Here is a 16,578-nt window from a genome sequence, read left to right on the forward strand (position 1 = left end):
TGAAAAACAGCTGGCAGAGGAGCTGCTACTTAACCCCCCTTTTAAAAAATAGTTCTGTGATTAAGGCAGTAACTGAGATTGTGGTAGATCTCCAGGTTAATACCTAAGCCTCACATTTGGTACCTCACGGAAAACCACCCTGGCCATCTATCTATGATATGTCTGGGACAGGACTAAGACCCTGCAGCACAGTTTCCTCCTCTAGTTGAAGCTATGCCACTGGGATTTATTTCATTAACAGAGAAAGAATACAGCTGTCTAACTCAAATATGAGAGCATTCATCTGAGGGAGGGAGATTTGAGTTCCAACCCCTGTTTCTAAGATTGCCTGTGGTTTTTATTTAATGTTTCTCTAATCTATGTAATTAACCCTTGAGGCATGACTTTAAACCTCCATCCCTCTTGTTCAGGTGACTATTAGCCTCCAGGGCACAGAGGGTCACTTTCTATCTTTCCCTCCCTCACACTTTTTTGCAAAGTGACATTTCATAGAAAAGTTACCTTAGTAAGGGGGAGAGTTCAGCTTCATGTGTGCCTGAAATATCAGGATTACTTAGTATGCAAAGGGCTTTGAGGCAATATTGCTCACTACCACTTTTCAGGGCAGAACATGATACTAAAACAAGGAACATAACTCTGGAAAAGAAGTTTGGCTCTATGAGGCACAAACTAAACAGGCAGCATCACATAATGGGTTCTAGGAATAGGAGACATCTGATTGTTCTGGTCTAGGAATTGGTATCGTATTTTAATCCTTGAAATTGTATTTAAAAAAAGATATTATTTCTCTCAACCGAAAATCTGAGACCAGACTTCAAGGCAGGGCTAACTGTCTTTTTAATCACTGAATTTAAATCATTTCACTATTTTTGTGTGATTGAAGCACAGGTTGCTCCAAAGCCTGCATCGATTTCTGACTTGATACCAAGGTAAACTTTTTTGCTTGGTTAAATTGGGATACTTGCCATTTCTATACTGGAGCAATGGAAACCCTTGAAACTTCCATGCTTGTGTTTAGAAGAATACAGAAGTAGTACAAAACATGTAAGCCCATTGAAATTTCCCTCGTGGATTGAGAATGTAAAGTTACTGGAATTCAGTCTACAGCAGAATGCTGTACAAGAGCAGCTACAGTTGGCTGCAAATGAAGATGTTTGCTTCTATCTTCATTTAACTAGGCTCATCCCTGTGAAGCTCTTTCATGTGTGAAGAAATACATTATTCACACTCCTTAGATAAAACAGCATTGTCGTTCAACCTAAAAAATTAACAAAATTACCATACAATGCCAGCCTGAGCTTGAGAATCAGCCTTGTTAACCCCTTTAACCTTTGCTGCATATCTATTCTGAAAGAACAACACATTTTTAAGAGGATTAGCATTTTCAGAGTTTTGGCCTTGGATAGATGGAGTAAATGCATATTTCTAAGGTTCAGTAAAGAATGTATGGAGAGCTGCAATCTGGAAACTCCTGACATGAGCTATCATAGCAATATACGACATGTTAATATGCACTGTGATGCCTCAAAGCATAACTTACCCCATAGACACAAGCATGTTCTGCAAACTGCTTTGTGGGTTGCAGATGTGATTTTCTTCTAGCTGTTGTTACCCTCCATCAGCTACAGGTTGCCACACATTTCTGCTGGTAAAGTGGACTGCGGAAGTATGCTCAGTTCAGGCAAAGTTAGACAGGTTAGTGTGAACATGTGAGAGTGCTGTCTTGAACTGAGCTGCCGATTTTGTCTTTAGCAGATGAAGAAGAGTTCGTATGCTGGTTCTTTTAGTAGTGCTGCACTGATGCTGGTCTTCTCTTAATGGGCAGTAATGAGCAGTAGAGATGATAGTACTGCATCAGGCACGATTACATGTTAATGTTTCTCTAAGATGTTACCGAAACCATTGGAAAACCCTTAACTATTCATAGCTCCAGTTTGCTCTTATTTTTTCGTCTTTTGAAGTGTAACCTTGGCCATTTATTGGTTGCTGCCTTTTAAGTGTAAACAGATAACTTTAATTAATTTCCTGGAATCCCCTTAATACCCCTAGAAAACTTCTAGTAAATCCATTTGATTGATCTGGGCTTTGCATCGCCAGGGGTTTAATGTAGTTTTTACTATTACACTATTGTTTGTCTGTCATGAGGACTCTCGTCCCTCTCGTTTATTTAAAATACTGGGTTGCAGTTGACACCAAAGCAAACAAGCGAGAGGATCCAATATTTTATCACAATAAACATGCATAAATTGTGGGTTCATTTCCATGTCTGAAAATTTGGCATCTCTTGTCCTTGCATCTGTTACACTGACCCTCTTTGGAGTAACATTTTCATTATCGTTGGTAACAGTCTGCTAATCTTCATCAACAGAGCTGAACTTACCCTGCTATTTGATAGTAGAGTTCAGTATTCAGCCTCTTTTTCGTAGTTTTTTCTGTTTTGCAATTCTGGGTGTACTTTCAGCATCCACTTTCTGACTGTATTCAAAAGTCAACAGAGAGGAAGGCATGGGCTTTCTTTTTTCCTTTGCCAATGAAAGCAACGTTCAGAAGAGCAGATGATGTTTAAGGTGTGATGCAAACTGCTGCCCTGCAACAGACCGAAGTAGGCATCCATTCAGAAGCCCGGGGGTCAAGGAAGTTTGCATTCTTCTCTCTTCATGAGTGAGAAGCAGCAGGGACTGCCAGCCAATCCTGAATGCAAATCTTGAAGTTTGAATCTGTTCTGGTCTCTAATCATCCAGGTTTTTCCTGGATTAGGAGTGTTGGAGTGCTGAGATAGGGCCAGAGATCTCTGAAAGGAGAACATACCATAAATTTGCCTCTTCCATCTGTGAGTTTCAAGTTCGAGTACATCTGTGTCTTTTTGCACTACAGATGAAACCGTTGCTAAAAAAAAATGAAATGAAGATCTTGGAAGATAGCATCTTAGGACTTAATTGTCTCATCTGATATCTTTTTAAGTGTAATTATGGGGGCATGGGCTTTTCTGCTGGCTTCTGTTAGCCATTTCAAAGGCTTTTTATGAACATTGCTGTGACTGGTAGGAACACTGGTTAATTGTTTATCAGTTGTAACAGTGGTGTAAGCAATGAAATAAAAGGTCTTCTATCAGGTAGTTTGAACAAAGACAGTAGTAACTAACAAGCCTAATCTGAGAATACTAAATTCCCATACTTGCTGTCCAGAAATAGTATTTACTCTTCAAGGGACAATGGATTCATGTCAATCCACCTGCCAAAATTGACAGTGTGTATGCTTGGCTAGACCTTTAACTGCTCACTGGAAATGCCACCAGAAAAATAAATTGCACTGCAGGAGTGGCTGTAACATGTCTACAAATGAAACTACCCATAGATCTGAGGAAGTGGTAAATAACACAAATTACCAGTCATTAATTGATAGACATTTCAATGAAGTCTGGCTCAAGCGATAGAAAATCAAACACTTTTCCAAACAAAGTGTTCTTTCTTTTTTCTGTTGATTTGTGTAATTTTGTTGCTTTGTTTCACATGTGCACAGTAGTGCGATAGTCTTGTAGCAACTTATAAACGTACTTAAGTTTAACCACCTACATAAGTATTTGTGGGATTGTGGCCAACAGGTTAATTGTTTTTGCTAGTTGCTTAGAAGAGGCTTTTCCTGAGTTTGTTGCCCACCAGCTATTTTTGGAAATCATTAGCAGCAAACATGAAAAAATTAGAGAATTATTTTTATTTTTTTCATGCACGAATGTGTGGTAAATGTAAAACAATATAACAGATCCCTTCTTCTGTGTTCTCAACTTTTAATTACTGACAAAAATTCAGGCATAGCTATTCATCTATTTTGAAATGTTACTGGAGTTTTGCCAGCAAGAGTCAGCCAATGTTGCTGAAGTGATTTAACTAATTAATAGGTTGTTACAACATTTGAGTAGAATCTTGCACTCAAGTCAATAAAACTGTTTAAGGAGGAAGACGGGACTCTTGAGTGCATGTGTTAATCAAGGAGTTAGTGCTAGGAGCTGGATCTGAAAAAGGATCTGGGGAGTATGTCTGAAAAGAGAGAGGATTTCATCTTGTAACTGAAAGACAAAACAGGGCTTTATGGGGTGACTGTTTCAGGTAGCATTTTACCTTCTGACTGTCATGGGTGATCACAATAAAATGACCCTATATACAGCAATTATGAGTTAACAGTAATTAATTTAAAACCTTTAGAAGTTTGCTAGATTCTTCTCCAATTTTTCCACTTCAGGAATGAGAAAAAAAGTCTCCACAACTCTGCAAACAACTGGATAGAGAGGGCCATATTTTTATTGCAAAAAAGTTTCCAGAAAGGACAAAATGAGAAATATCCACTCAGAGATAAGTCGCATAAAGAAGTGTTACTTACCATTCAGACAGTAAAGTCAATGTTGAATAGCTAGCACGGCTCAGTAGGAAACTTTTTTGGAGAGAGGTAAGCAAAAGTACAGCCAAGTGTTTTCTTGTGAAGGTAGCTGCCCTACATGTTTGCAGGCTGACTGATGAAATAAGTACTTCTCGTCTGCTCCAGAGCCGAGTAAAACTTAAGCTGTAGAGGACTTAAACTTCTATTTTAGTTTGAACTGAAATATGCTAGGAGTAGTTGCATGCTCCGTTATGGCATATCTGCTGTGGGAAGAGACAGGAGCAGTAACCATCAGTTGAGGGACGATATATTCTCTACCTGCCCTGGTCGGATCTCTGAGATACCTGCTCTGAACCACAACACTGGGAATCAGGAGACCTGGATTCTGTACAGAGCCCTGCTACAGACACCCTGAGTAGCCGGATCCTCAGTTAGTCTCCCCTGAATTAAATGGATGACAGGCACCTGAGTAATCAAGGCCGCGCGTGTACTGTGGGAGAGGACATTCCCCTACAGTGTGTGCGCAGTGGTGCAGGCAGTGCAGCTCTGTAATACAGATGGAAATACAAGCTTTGGGGTTGCCGCCTTAGCAAATAAACTGTGCTTTGCTGTTACTCATAACACAATCCATACCACGTATCTGCTGACAAAGTGCCAATGCATTGCTCCATGTGAGTCGATATTTCATTGTTATTTCTTGTCTGAGCTTTGTAACCTACTAAACAAGGATATAAATATAGTTATCAAGAAGAATAGGCTTAAGCTAAATGTTATATCGTTGCAAAAATAAAGAATAATATTTCTAGTTAATTTTCTTTATCAAATATTACCCTAAATGCTATTGAGATTTGTCACTTACTCAAAAAACTGTGTGCAATTACACTGAAAAAAAATAGAACACAATTTGCCCAGAAGATAAATAATTATGGTCCAATTTTATAAATGTATCTCCAGTTGTTAGCATGTACTTTAAATAGGAGCAAGTATGTACCAATTAATTATAACTCAGAAGATTTTTCTTAGCTCATTGCAGAGCTTTGTTATTCCCTCTTGAAAAAAAAAAAATTTCTGTAAAGGCACAGCACGATTTTAATTAATTTTTTTCTAGCTGTTTAATTTTTAACTTTTTTCCCAAAGTGTTTAATTTTTAAACATGATCTATGCTAGCCCCATATTTCATCCTCACCATCATATCTCTTAAGCAAGAAAAATAAAGTTAAATAAATTGGATCAGTATTCAAATAAAAGCCATTTAAAGTGATGCTTTCAAAAGTTAATTTTTATCTATATTCTTCTGAAGTATCCATCAATCATATTAGCACTTAAAAAATGAGAGCAGGTTTGAAGGCCCGGAAGAGATTTCATGTAACAAGGGAGTACATTCTATAGTGTTACTACCTAAGCAGTACTGAAACAATGGTTAATTTTTTCCACTTGATTCAATTAATGCAGGAGGCAAACATTGCACACGCTGATCTAGTGCCATAGAACTGCAGTTTTAGAGCAACATTTTCCATGAAGCTATAAAACGAAGAAATCTATAGACCAGGGAGTTTTCACATGTTTAGATAATGATGAAACGCAGGCCCATAATAACTGAAGGAGAGAGAAAGCAAAAATCTCCACAAAGGAAGAAAATTCAATTAGAAGGCTCTCTGTTGAGGCAATAGTTAAAGAGAAATGACTTTGGGGATATCCACATTTTCATAAACAATTTTCATTTCCACAAAAAGGAACCCCCTATTACAAACCTCTCACAGGAGTAATTTGTAGCTTTCCATAGCCATAGGTTTTGTAGTTTCTGAAGCTAAGGCTTTTAAAGTCAGTATTTGATTTGATGTTTCGGTTTGTGGGGTTTGATGGGTTTCTTTATGTTGTCCTAATGACTTTGCTTATACATAGAGACCTAAAATCTTCCCCAGAGCACTTGGTCAGATGTTTTTGAATAGATCTGCTGCTGCACTGCAAGTACACTGTTACAGATCCGGTAGCTGTAGAGTTTAATTAGCAAAAAGCATAGTGGCATCTAAACTGTGGGCATGTGATCAATGCCATCAATCTCTTAAGTCTTCCTTCCTTCTCGGAGTGTGCAAATGATCCTGCAGTTACTGACTGCCCTGCTGCTAAAATCAGTAGTGTGGGAACACAGAACGTAGAAGATGGAGTAGCTGGGAAAGCCTATTGAATTCATGTATTTTACTGTAACTTTCAAAAAGGTAAACCTCACAAGCGAGGATTGCTGTCTTCTTCTGGGTTTGGTCATCCACCCCAGGTTACCTGTGCTGCTCACTGTATTCAGACACAGAGTGACAATGCTTCCAGTACACAATTCCTGCTTGAATTAATGAGACAATCAACCAACAAAGGACTAGCTTTTCCAGGTGCCTTATAGTTCCTTGCGGTGTCTGTTGGCTGAGTTGCATCTCTTTCAATAAACCAAAGAAATTATTTCTGCCAGCAAAGCTCAGCAAGAACTACGTGTGATTTAGTGTTTATGTGTCAAGATATATAGTCATTCTGTCACTGAAATAAGGCTTGATTGAATTCAGCTCTTCATACCCAAATATCATAGGATAAAGCAGATTTGGGACAACCAGTCATTTGGTCCTGTTGTCAGGATAGCATTCCATACTCCTTTTAATTTAGCACCCTTATGGTTGTTGTCAGTTTATTAAATCCCGAATTAAAGCAGACAAAGAGCATAGAAGCTGCATACAGCCAGCATAGAAGTTGCACTTTAAGAACAAATGAACTAGAGACTGTCAAAATCAAGACATAGTGACAATTAATATCACCTATATGTTGTATGCACTATATGTGTATATGGCTGCATATGCATATTACTGTAACTGCTAGCTTGAAGTTTTGATAAAGTTGCAGCTGTTTAGAAAATTGTAAGCCTCATTCTCAACTGATACAAGCCAGCACAAAGAAAGCAGCCTAGTATCTGCTCCAATAATTTTAGTAGTTTTTGAATTCTTGTGTTTAAAGATGTAATCTTTATTTTCTTTAGTAGACTCAGCTGTACGCAATTTCCTTTTGCATGCACTTTTTGAAAAACAGGTGAAAATTCTGTTACAGTGAAATGGAAATTCAGCAACTAACTCACTTGGATAGTTCTGAAAATGTCACCCAAACTCAGATTTTACTAATGATAACTCAGATTTTGGGAATCAAAACACAGTAGTCTGAAAGGGCTGGTGAAAGCGATGACTTCTTCACTGGCTATGTATGTTTAAACATAATTTCTTTTAATGGATCTGGTCAGCTTTAAGAATTTTCCAGTTTCCTTAATCTTGGCAGAGCTGTTCTGTAGGGACCACGGAAGCAGTTACACAGACCAGACAAAGGCCAAGACCAACTAACTGGTCCTTGATAAGTCTTAGGAGACTTACTAACTTTTTTCAGTGCAAGCCCAATTTACTAGAGCATCAGAACATCAAGGGAAAAAATCTAAGAAAACAGAAAAAAGCATCAAGAGGGAAGAACCAAGGAACTAACATTTTCTGCAGGTTGCAGCTATGTGGCAGAAACATGTAGAAGTTGCGTACCCTGTGGTCATAGCTACAGCAATGCTGCTTGTGCACCATGGCTAGGGATGGGCATGTGCTCACGCAGTGATTTGGTGGAGGAGGGAGAGGAACAACAAGATCTTGAACCACTCTAGGATCTGCATCGTAGGCACCAATCTAGCCTGGCTAGATAGTAGCAGTTCATGGCACTGCACATACGATGTTGCTTCAGAAGGCAATATCGCTGGTGTGTGCTGAGCATAGTTAAAAGGCTTATGTTCCTACCAGTTTTAAAATGGGTTATAGGTCTCTTGCCTACCCTTTCAGTTTTGCTTTGGAGAGTTTACTCCGAAATAAATGGCTGAGTAGGTCTGCATCAAATGCAAGCTATCAAGCTACCAGCGCTAATCAAGCTGGCCTTGTGTGGTTCTGTTAGCACGGGCCTGCGCTATAAATTTTTCAGGAAGCAGAGGTATTCACGTGACTGCAACTAAAACTGCAGTTACCTCCTGTGAGCCGATGACTACGCTAACCAGAGACTATGAATAAAGAGGACCTCAGGACTTTTTTAGTACTTTTAGCACTGAGAAAAAGCATATCAAAAAAGCAGTAAGCATTAATTCTCCAAAGGTCTTCAGGGAGGAGGAGGAGGGGTGCAGTTTTACTTCAGTTTTGCTTTGATTTAGCTACATATTCTTTTTATGCTTGACCTCAAAAAGCCACCACAGCTGTTGGGACCCCTTAGAGGCAGCAACAGTTTTTATCCCTTCACAGTTATCAATATATAGTTTTCTACCTTGCTTGCTTCCTCCTGAAGCACTGATGAGCAACCAAAACTTTGAAATGCTAAAAGCCATGCTGGTTTCATTTCCCAGGGATTCAAAAATTGCCAAAGGGATTAGCTGAAATTTCTTACAAAAACACTCACCACTGTTGAGAACAACAACAAAAAAGTTCTGAGGAAGAATTTTTCTGAAGGGTGAATAGATGGTAGTAAAAGAGCCTCTTTGGTTCTTGACTGGTGTAGTCTGGTCTTTTGTATAGGACTTTGATGGAAGTCTTAGAGTGAAAGTCTTGATGCAACTTTTCTTTTTGTATAGTATAAGATTTGATATCAAATTTTAGAGAGGTAATTTTATTCTTTGTCCCACTGTATTACTGCCTAGACACTGACAATAGCCTAACCTGTTTCCAGATTCTTTAAACAGGCCTCACATTTGAAGTTCTGGAGGTGTTTCAACCCAGCTGTTTATCACTAGAGTACTATGTTTTGCTGTAATTTTTACTGGCAAAAAAAGAGAATTTGTTTGTTTGTTTGTTTGTTTGTTTTTGCAAGTCACGAACATATTTATCTGAGAAATGTCTAGCCTTACCAGTAGAAGTATTTTTCACTGGAAAATGTTTCCACTTGTAATATTTGTATCAGAAATGTTAGTAGGATAGAAAATTGAAAGCCCAACTCAGATCTCTTTGTAAGGAAATGGTACAAATGCATGTCCTTTACTAGGTCTGAATTCAGTTTCAAGAGATTGTTTCATTTAATTGTAGTCTGAGTTTATATTGTTTGAGCTCCTCATCCAAAACCCTCCTATAGCATTGCTGATTTTATACTAGTCTGCTGAATAGGTGAACAGATCTCTGAATTTTCTTTACTCCTAAATGTACTGTTTTTAAGTAGCCTTCTCTGAGCACATCCTTCCTTACCTGTACGTTACCGTACAAAGATAGAGTGCTTTAAAACACAAGCAAGGAGGAGTACTCAGTACTAAGGACAAGAAGAGGAGATTTGGCTTAGAGCCCAGAAAGAGAGAGAGTGATAAGATCCCGTGCTAATTTGGAGAGCTTGTGAAAGTGTCCTGCAGGTTATGTGGTATATTATGTATTGATGAAATAGAAGACCACAACTTATAAGCTTCTGACACTGTGACAGGGTTATGAAATAAAAGCCAGGCATGTATTATGCTATCAGAAAATCCATCAGGAGGGCTGGGAAGGTTTTGGTGTAGGTAAAGAGTTATTATATTTAAGTGTAATTCACCAAAAAATGGTTACTGTTGCCCTTTAATTTTGTAATCACCTAAAAGTGATGTTCCTCCTTCATTTCCAGTATCAAGAGGCTGCAATGCTCGATCTTACTGATTTCTTTTTTAGAATCCCACTTAATGTAAGAGACATTGTCTACTGTACCGGAGTTTCACTGATGGATGAAGATGTATGGGAGTTCATTTGGATGAAATTTCATTCCATCACAGCAGTGTCTGAAAAGAAAATATTGTTAGAAGCCTTAACTTGCAGTGATGACAGAAATTTGCTTAACAGGTAGAAAAATACTATTTAATTATATCTGATGGTTACTGATAATCAGCTCAGTTTTTATGAATTATCACTTGAGCTTTGGTCTAAATGAAAGAATTTTGGTTTTAAAGCACAGGTTTACTTTCTATTTAAACTATCTTATATTTTTGCATTAGCACACATGAAAATGGACACATTTTCATGTAATTTCACTTCCAAATTGTCCTATGTTCAATGGAAATGTTTGAAATCTTAGATAATTACTGTTTTTTTAATCAATATACTCTTTATGTAAACATATTGAACAGTCTAGTCTTGTTATTGATTTTTTAAAATGTACATAAAAGTCTCAATTCAGCTTTTACTGAAATCCTTTTACATACCTCCAGTTATGCTATCTTCTAAAAATACCAGAATTCAATAGAAAAATTCAAGATTATTTGATTCAGACATTGGTCTGATCTTTGGAATCACAGAAATAAAACCATAAATGCAACTTGGAGATTTAAAGCATTTGGCAGTCATTGCTTTTTCCTGAGAGTTTTTAGCATATCCTGAGATATGCTGTTGTTAGATCATGTATTGAAGCAGGTGAAGCTAAATACTTTGTCCTTGTTTTCCCACCAGGCTTTTGAATTTATCCCTCAACTCAGAAGTTGTCCTGGATCAGGATGCAATTGATGTGATAATCCATGTAGCTCGAAATCCACATGGAAGAGATCTTGCTTGGAAGTTTTTCAGAGAAAAATGGAAAATATTAAATGCCAGGTAAATTAAAAAAATATTTTCATTGTTTTAGTTTGATACTGTTCATGTAAGTATTGTATAAACGTGTTCCTGAATCTGATCCCTTCTCTTTTTATCCATAAATAAGGAAACTTATCCAAATATGAGATAAATAAATATGAATCATGAATATATTTATTCATAGATTCCCACATACATACATAGAAACATTTATCTCCTGGTCATCATCTGTTTGTATATCTAGTATTGTATTATGTTTGCGTTTGTGATAATGAATTCTATCTGTATGTCAGTTGCTGCAGTCCTACTTTTACATAGATTTAAAAAAGAAATGGCAGTTCCCAAAGGAATTTTGCTAATTTTAGATCTGGTAGAAAAAAAATCTTCTTTTCAATCACATTAATTGAACTGTGAAAAAAAAACTTTTTGAAATATCTCAGTTTTCAAAATGATTTCTATTGCTAATGTAGTGTCATCTCCTTTCCTTCTGAGTTTCAAATATTGTGAATCAAATACAGATGAGCAGGAAGGAGACTGTGTTGTTCATATACCTACCTATGTTCTCTTTGAACATGGGCTATGTGCTCCTGTTGAGAAGCCCAGTGAACATTTTAAAAATCCTTTTTGATGAAGACTTCAATATTAATGCAATGAATGAGAAAATGTTTTAGTTCTTTAGGGACACCCTGAGAGTCTGAGAGATTTCACAGCAAATCATCTGATACTGATAGACTAGAAGGGGCCATAACTCTCGTGAGGTTCAGGTTCTTAAACATTGGTGTCCAAGAGCTTTGGACAGCCCAGGAGAGGCAAGCCACCCTTATGGCATTAGCAGATATGCCACAGAACGTACTGGAGATCTGTTCACTTCTGGATTCACAGGAGGCCATGTAGGATACCACAAAATATTTAAAACAGTATTTTTAAGATCCTAAATTTAAGTAACTGAATCCTCATGTCAGAAGTACCAACTTACTCTTAGTGTCACCGCATCAAAAAAAAAAAAAAGCCAAGAAAGCTCAGAGTGTGTCTGTGCAACTTCCCTAAAGATTCAAAAAGTTTGTTCATCCTGCTTTGGATAATATTTTATAGCTTAGTAGGTTTTAGAAGTTGTTCAACTAGGAAAATAGGTTTGAGCTGAAATTTAGTTTTGGAAGTTTATATTGCAGGAGCATGCTTTTCAAAAGCAATTTCCAAAAAGCTATGAGAGTTCTGAAGAGTTTAAAAATCAAGAATCCTCTGCTTCTGGTATGATTATCCAAAGAACTGGACTTTTACTCAGAAAGTGGATGGCAGGCCCATAATGCAACCCAGTGAAATTAGTTATGTTCAGGATAGCAGGCAATTTTTCAGGTTCCTTAAGGGATTTGTACAGAATTTAGGTATAAATGTGTCAAAATCTGTATTGCTACAAGCACATACACAGAAGATAGTGTCCTGCCTTCTAAGCGTATATGTGCATCGGACCACCTAGCTGACACCTGTGATTTTAGACACGGACAACTTTAGACAGTGTAGACAATTGGATAAGATTTAGAAAACTATATCAGATCCCAAATTTATTGCTTGTTTTAATTTTAAATGGTTGAACTGGACTTAAAATTTGAATTTTATTTTATCTTACTTGATATGCATCACTGTGATATCTGCTTTCCTAATGATCAGCAAGGCTTCATGGAACACCTGTTACTGTCTACTATCTTTTCACCCAACACCAGCTTTATGCTATCTATACTGAGTCCAACACAAGTCAGAGTCACCAAAAGGATTGTAGCAGTTGGTGTTTGCCTTATGCGTTTTTTTTGAAAGGGACGTCCAGTAGAGTTCCTATTGATCGTCAATGGATTCAGTGCAATGGAATGAAATAATTTATACAAGCTTTAGATATCTGATGTATATTGAAAATAACTTTATTTTGTAATTACAGGTTAAAACTTTAGAGAGACTTTCAGAGGGTGCTATTAGTCTAATACCTTTTCTCTTAAAATATTCAGTGAAATACTGACATGATAGCATGCAAAATTAAGCTTCTGATTTAAGCTTGCCCCACTAGCACATTTTTAAAATACAAACTTTATTGCAGAATTATGGCTCAAGTATATTTTTTCCACAATTATATGTCATCCTTTAATTTTATTTAAAATTATAGTACTTTATAACAAACATTAATTTAATAAAGTGATATCTCAATGGTATTTTCCATTGAATTTATTATGAAAGATGCTGACATTTGAGACAGTAAGGCAAAATAGCTGAGGGTGATTAAAATTTTAACGCTTTTTCCTCTGGCTTGAAAATACTGCATATCAAAGAGTTAGAACAATGACAACAAAATATTATTAGCCATTTACATTATTACAGTAGGCTTGTATTCACGTTGTCTAGCAGATATGGATAACGTATAAAATCTTCAAAATCACTCTGAAACTGAGGTGACGAACAAATTTTTCATTTGAAATTAGTGTGACTAAGACTGTTAACTTTTATGAAATCCTGAAAAAAAAAAAGAAAATGCTATGTTTGAATTCCTGTTACCTGAGCATGCAGGACTTGGGCTTCTAAATCATTCTGATTGTGTGTGTTGCCTGCATGTGTGCCTGCATGTGTGTGTGAAAATTTTTTTCCAACATGTGCCAGTAAGAATTCATCCATTCTCAAGGGCTGAATCATTTGTCAATATTTGGGAATTTGTCAAAGTAAATGGAATATGCTGCCAAATTTACTCAAAGTTACTTCACACAAGTGCAAAGCATTTGAAAATATAAGGCACTAGAAGTTCAGATCCCCAGAACAGAAGGAGCAGGTGCTGAGTCTATGACTCTTAAGAAGTTTCCAGGGAGTCAAAGCATTTAAGCATTTGTTTCTGCAATGCCATTATTTTTTCTGTGAAAAGTGGGAAGATTTATATTTGCAAGAGCAAATGCTTTCTCCCAGATGTCTGTTTATTTTTATATTTCACACTTGCAAAATATCATTTTGGAAGGTGACTTTACCAGAGTTTTTGACAGTAGAGCCCACAAAGAAATTGCTATTAGTGGCTGGCTTTTTACCACATAAATGTAATGGGCAGTAACCAGCACAGGTATTCATGAAGGAATAGTTTCCACTGGAAAGAATTTTGCTATTTTTTGTTTACCCTATGGATACAGCACAGGCTGCAAGAAAAATAAAATCCCTGCAACGGTGTTCGTGGGGTCACTTCTGTAAAGTGGATTGGTAACCTTCGCAAAAGACCCCATCAAGCGGAGCTTCCAATTTTCCAAGCAGTCAATTATGAGGCTAAGCTGAGAATGTAACAATAAAGGACTTTGTTAGAAAGCCTAAACGTGCTTAAAAGACCATGAAATCCATATTTCCCATGGGAGGACTTTGCCTCTGGATGTCTGTATATGTCAGTGTGTCTGAAGTTTTGGAAAAAGAGATGTGCTTGCTGAAATATCCATGAATAATTCAGTTATTAGTGGTCAAGGAGTAGGATTTTTGATACTTATAGCAATGATTCCCTACATGCAAGCTCCAGGCAGCAAGCAGCACAGTATACATTTCCCCTAAAACAGAAACTTCTCAAAAAACACTTCCTTCTCGCTTTTCCTCTCCCACTCTATCTTCCTCTTCCCCTCCTCACTCCCTCATTCTCTCCATTTCCCTTTCTTTTCTCTTTCTAAAGGACTGTCTGGCTAACATTAGTAGCTAAGCATTTAAGGCTAATTAATTTAATATCAGACTAACAGAAGCAGAACAGAAAGCAGTGGATATGCTAGTTCATTTCATTTTGAACTCACCCTCTAAACCAGTTTATAAAAGCAATGTGTAAACTAAGTTCTTCCCCTGGATAAACCTAATTGCAGTGAAGTCTATTAGCATTATTTATGGAAATCTAACAGGGGAGCTGGATTCCCTATCCTTAACACGATCATATTCAGATTAGCTAGGTACTGTTTGGATATACGTGTAGATATAGGTAAGGATAACTATTCGTCAGGTAACTCATTCCATCATGTAATGAATATGAAAACTCAGGAGTAGTCTGGTGTATTTTACAAGAGGTGTAGATGCTTTGTTTGGGAGACTGAGAAAGCTTGTGGACAAGCAAGCAGAATGGCAGCACTTCAACAAACAGTTTCAAAGCACGTATCTGCAGGATGTCGTTGCTGCTTGCAGCTGAATATCCTATCCAGCTATACATTTGCCTTTAAATGTTCTGTGCCCAAGCTTTCACATCTTCATTGACAAACTGGTTCTTTGTAGATGCTACATCATGGCCCAGGGGATTTTTTTAGCAGTATTACTTTTCATCAATATTGCTTATTTTAATTATCAGGTACTGGAACAATAGAATTTGATTCAGTTCACTTATCTAAGGGCTGTTAGTAACATAGATGAGAAAGATGAGCACAAAATGCAGGAAGACTGCAAAACCTCAGAAAGTTTACTGTAATGGTGCAGCTAGAAGGGTTCCTCAGAACACTCCTCTGTAGTTGTTGCTCCTTTCTGTCTTTGCTGCCTGTATTTTGAGCTGTTTGTTGTCCTTACATGGAAAGCTGTTTCATAAGCACAAGACGTTTGTGTGGTTTGGTCTTCTCCTTTTTTGGAACTCTCATCTGTGACTGCAGTTAAACTCATTCTGCTTAATAGCCTTGCACTAAAAGTTAATTACGAATACTTAGGTCTAAAAAACTGCCTCAGTCCAGGTTTTCAGTATGAAACATTGTCTGTTTCCAATGCTATTCTCTTGGCTGCCCAGAATCTGTCCCAGGTCTTCTTCCATGCTTATAGGAGATTATTTTCTCATTTTCAACTAGCCTCACCCTTGCACTAACTCTCTGTGTATCTTCTTTTGCTCTTGAAGGTATGGAGAAGCATTATTTATGAATTCCAAGCTGATCAGTGGGGTTACGGAATTCCTTAATACTGAAGAAGAACTAACAGAGGTAATTTTTAAATCATTTTCAGTACCTGAGGCTGGTTTTGTTGTAAGCAGGGAGCAGGGCAGGATCAAAAGGTGTCAGTAGCTGCTAAGGTCAGAGAAGATGAAAAAATGTGCCAGTCCCAGGGGACTGATGAGTCATTTTGGGTTCCTCTACAATCAGTCTGAAGCAGCACTGAAGGACTGCTGCTGGGAACAGCTGTCGGTTGTTGGGGAACTGTAGCTTGCTCAGCTGGAGTCACAGGCCCATCCTGCAGCTATGCAGCACGAGGATGAAGAGCAGATTGCGAAGGCACCTGAGCAGATAGAAGGAGTATCAGGAGGTGGATAGCGCAGGCAGTTCTCTCTGTGCTCTAAAATTTTGCAGTTCTTCTTCTCTTCTTGCTGAATCTTGCTATAGTGAATCTTTCTTCTCTTTTTCTTCCAATAGGATGTGGCAGGCCCTGAACTGAACTTTCAACCTGAAGCAGGGTTTTGGAGTTGTCTTAAATATAATATAATTTACTTAGGAATCTTATTTTTAAGTATTCTGATGTTGAAAGGAAAACTGCTGGTTACAAATCTTTCAGTCAGCCTGGAGTAAAGGCCTGGCTGGATAGGAAGGGTCAGTCTTTTTTCCTGACTTTGTTAGCTGAGAAGTTAAATATGAGCTCTTTCCACCCATATTGGTTTAGGTTACAGAGGAAATAAACAGCCCTAAAAAACCCCTGTGGTAAAAGTAGGAGA

General features: G+C 37.6%; 1 protein-coding gene across 1 annotated transcript in view; it reads left to right on the plus strand.

Annotated features, from left to right (window-relative positions):
• TRHDE (thyrotropin releasing hormone degrading enzyme) overlaps window positions 1-16,578 on the plus strand; it is a 225,609-nt gene that overhangs the window by 203,218 nt on the left and 5,813 nt on the right. Inside the window, exons 16-18 of the mRNA XM_068935803.1 lie at window positions 10,035-10,202; window positions 10,806-10,946; window positions 15,775-15,856. Of these exons, the coding sequence (XP_068791904.1) occupies window positions 10,035-10,202; window positions 10,806-10,946; window positions 15,775-15,856 (391 nt within the window). The remainder of the gene's footprint in view (window positions 1-10,034; window positions 10,203-10,805; window positions 10,947-15,774; window positions 15,857-16,578) is intronic.

Source organism: Struthio camelus, chromosome 1 (genome assembly GCF_040807025.1).
Source record: "Struthio camelus isolate bStrCam1 chromosome 1, bStrCam1.hap1, whole genome shotgun sequence".
Lineage (NCBI taxonomy): Eukaryota > Metazoa > Chordata > Aves > Struthioniformes > Struthionidae > Struthio > Struthio camelus.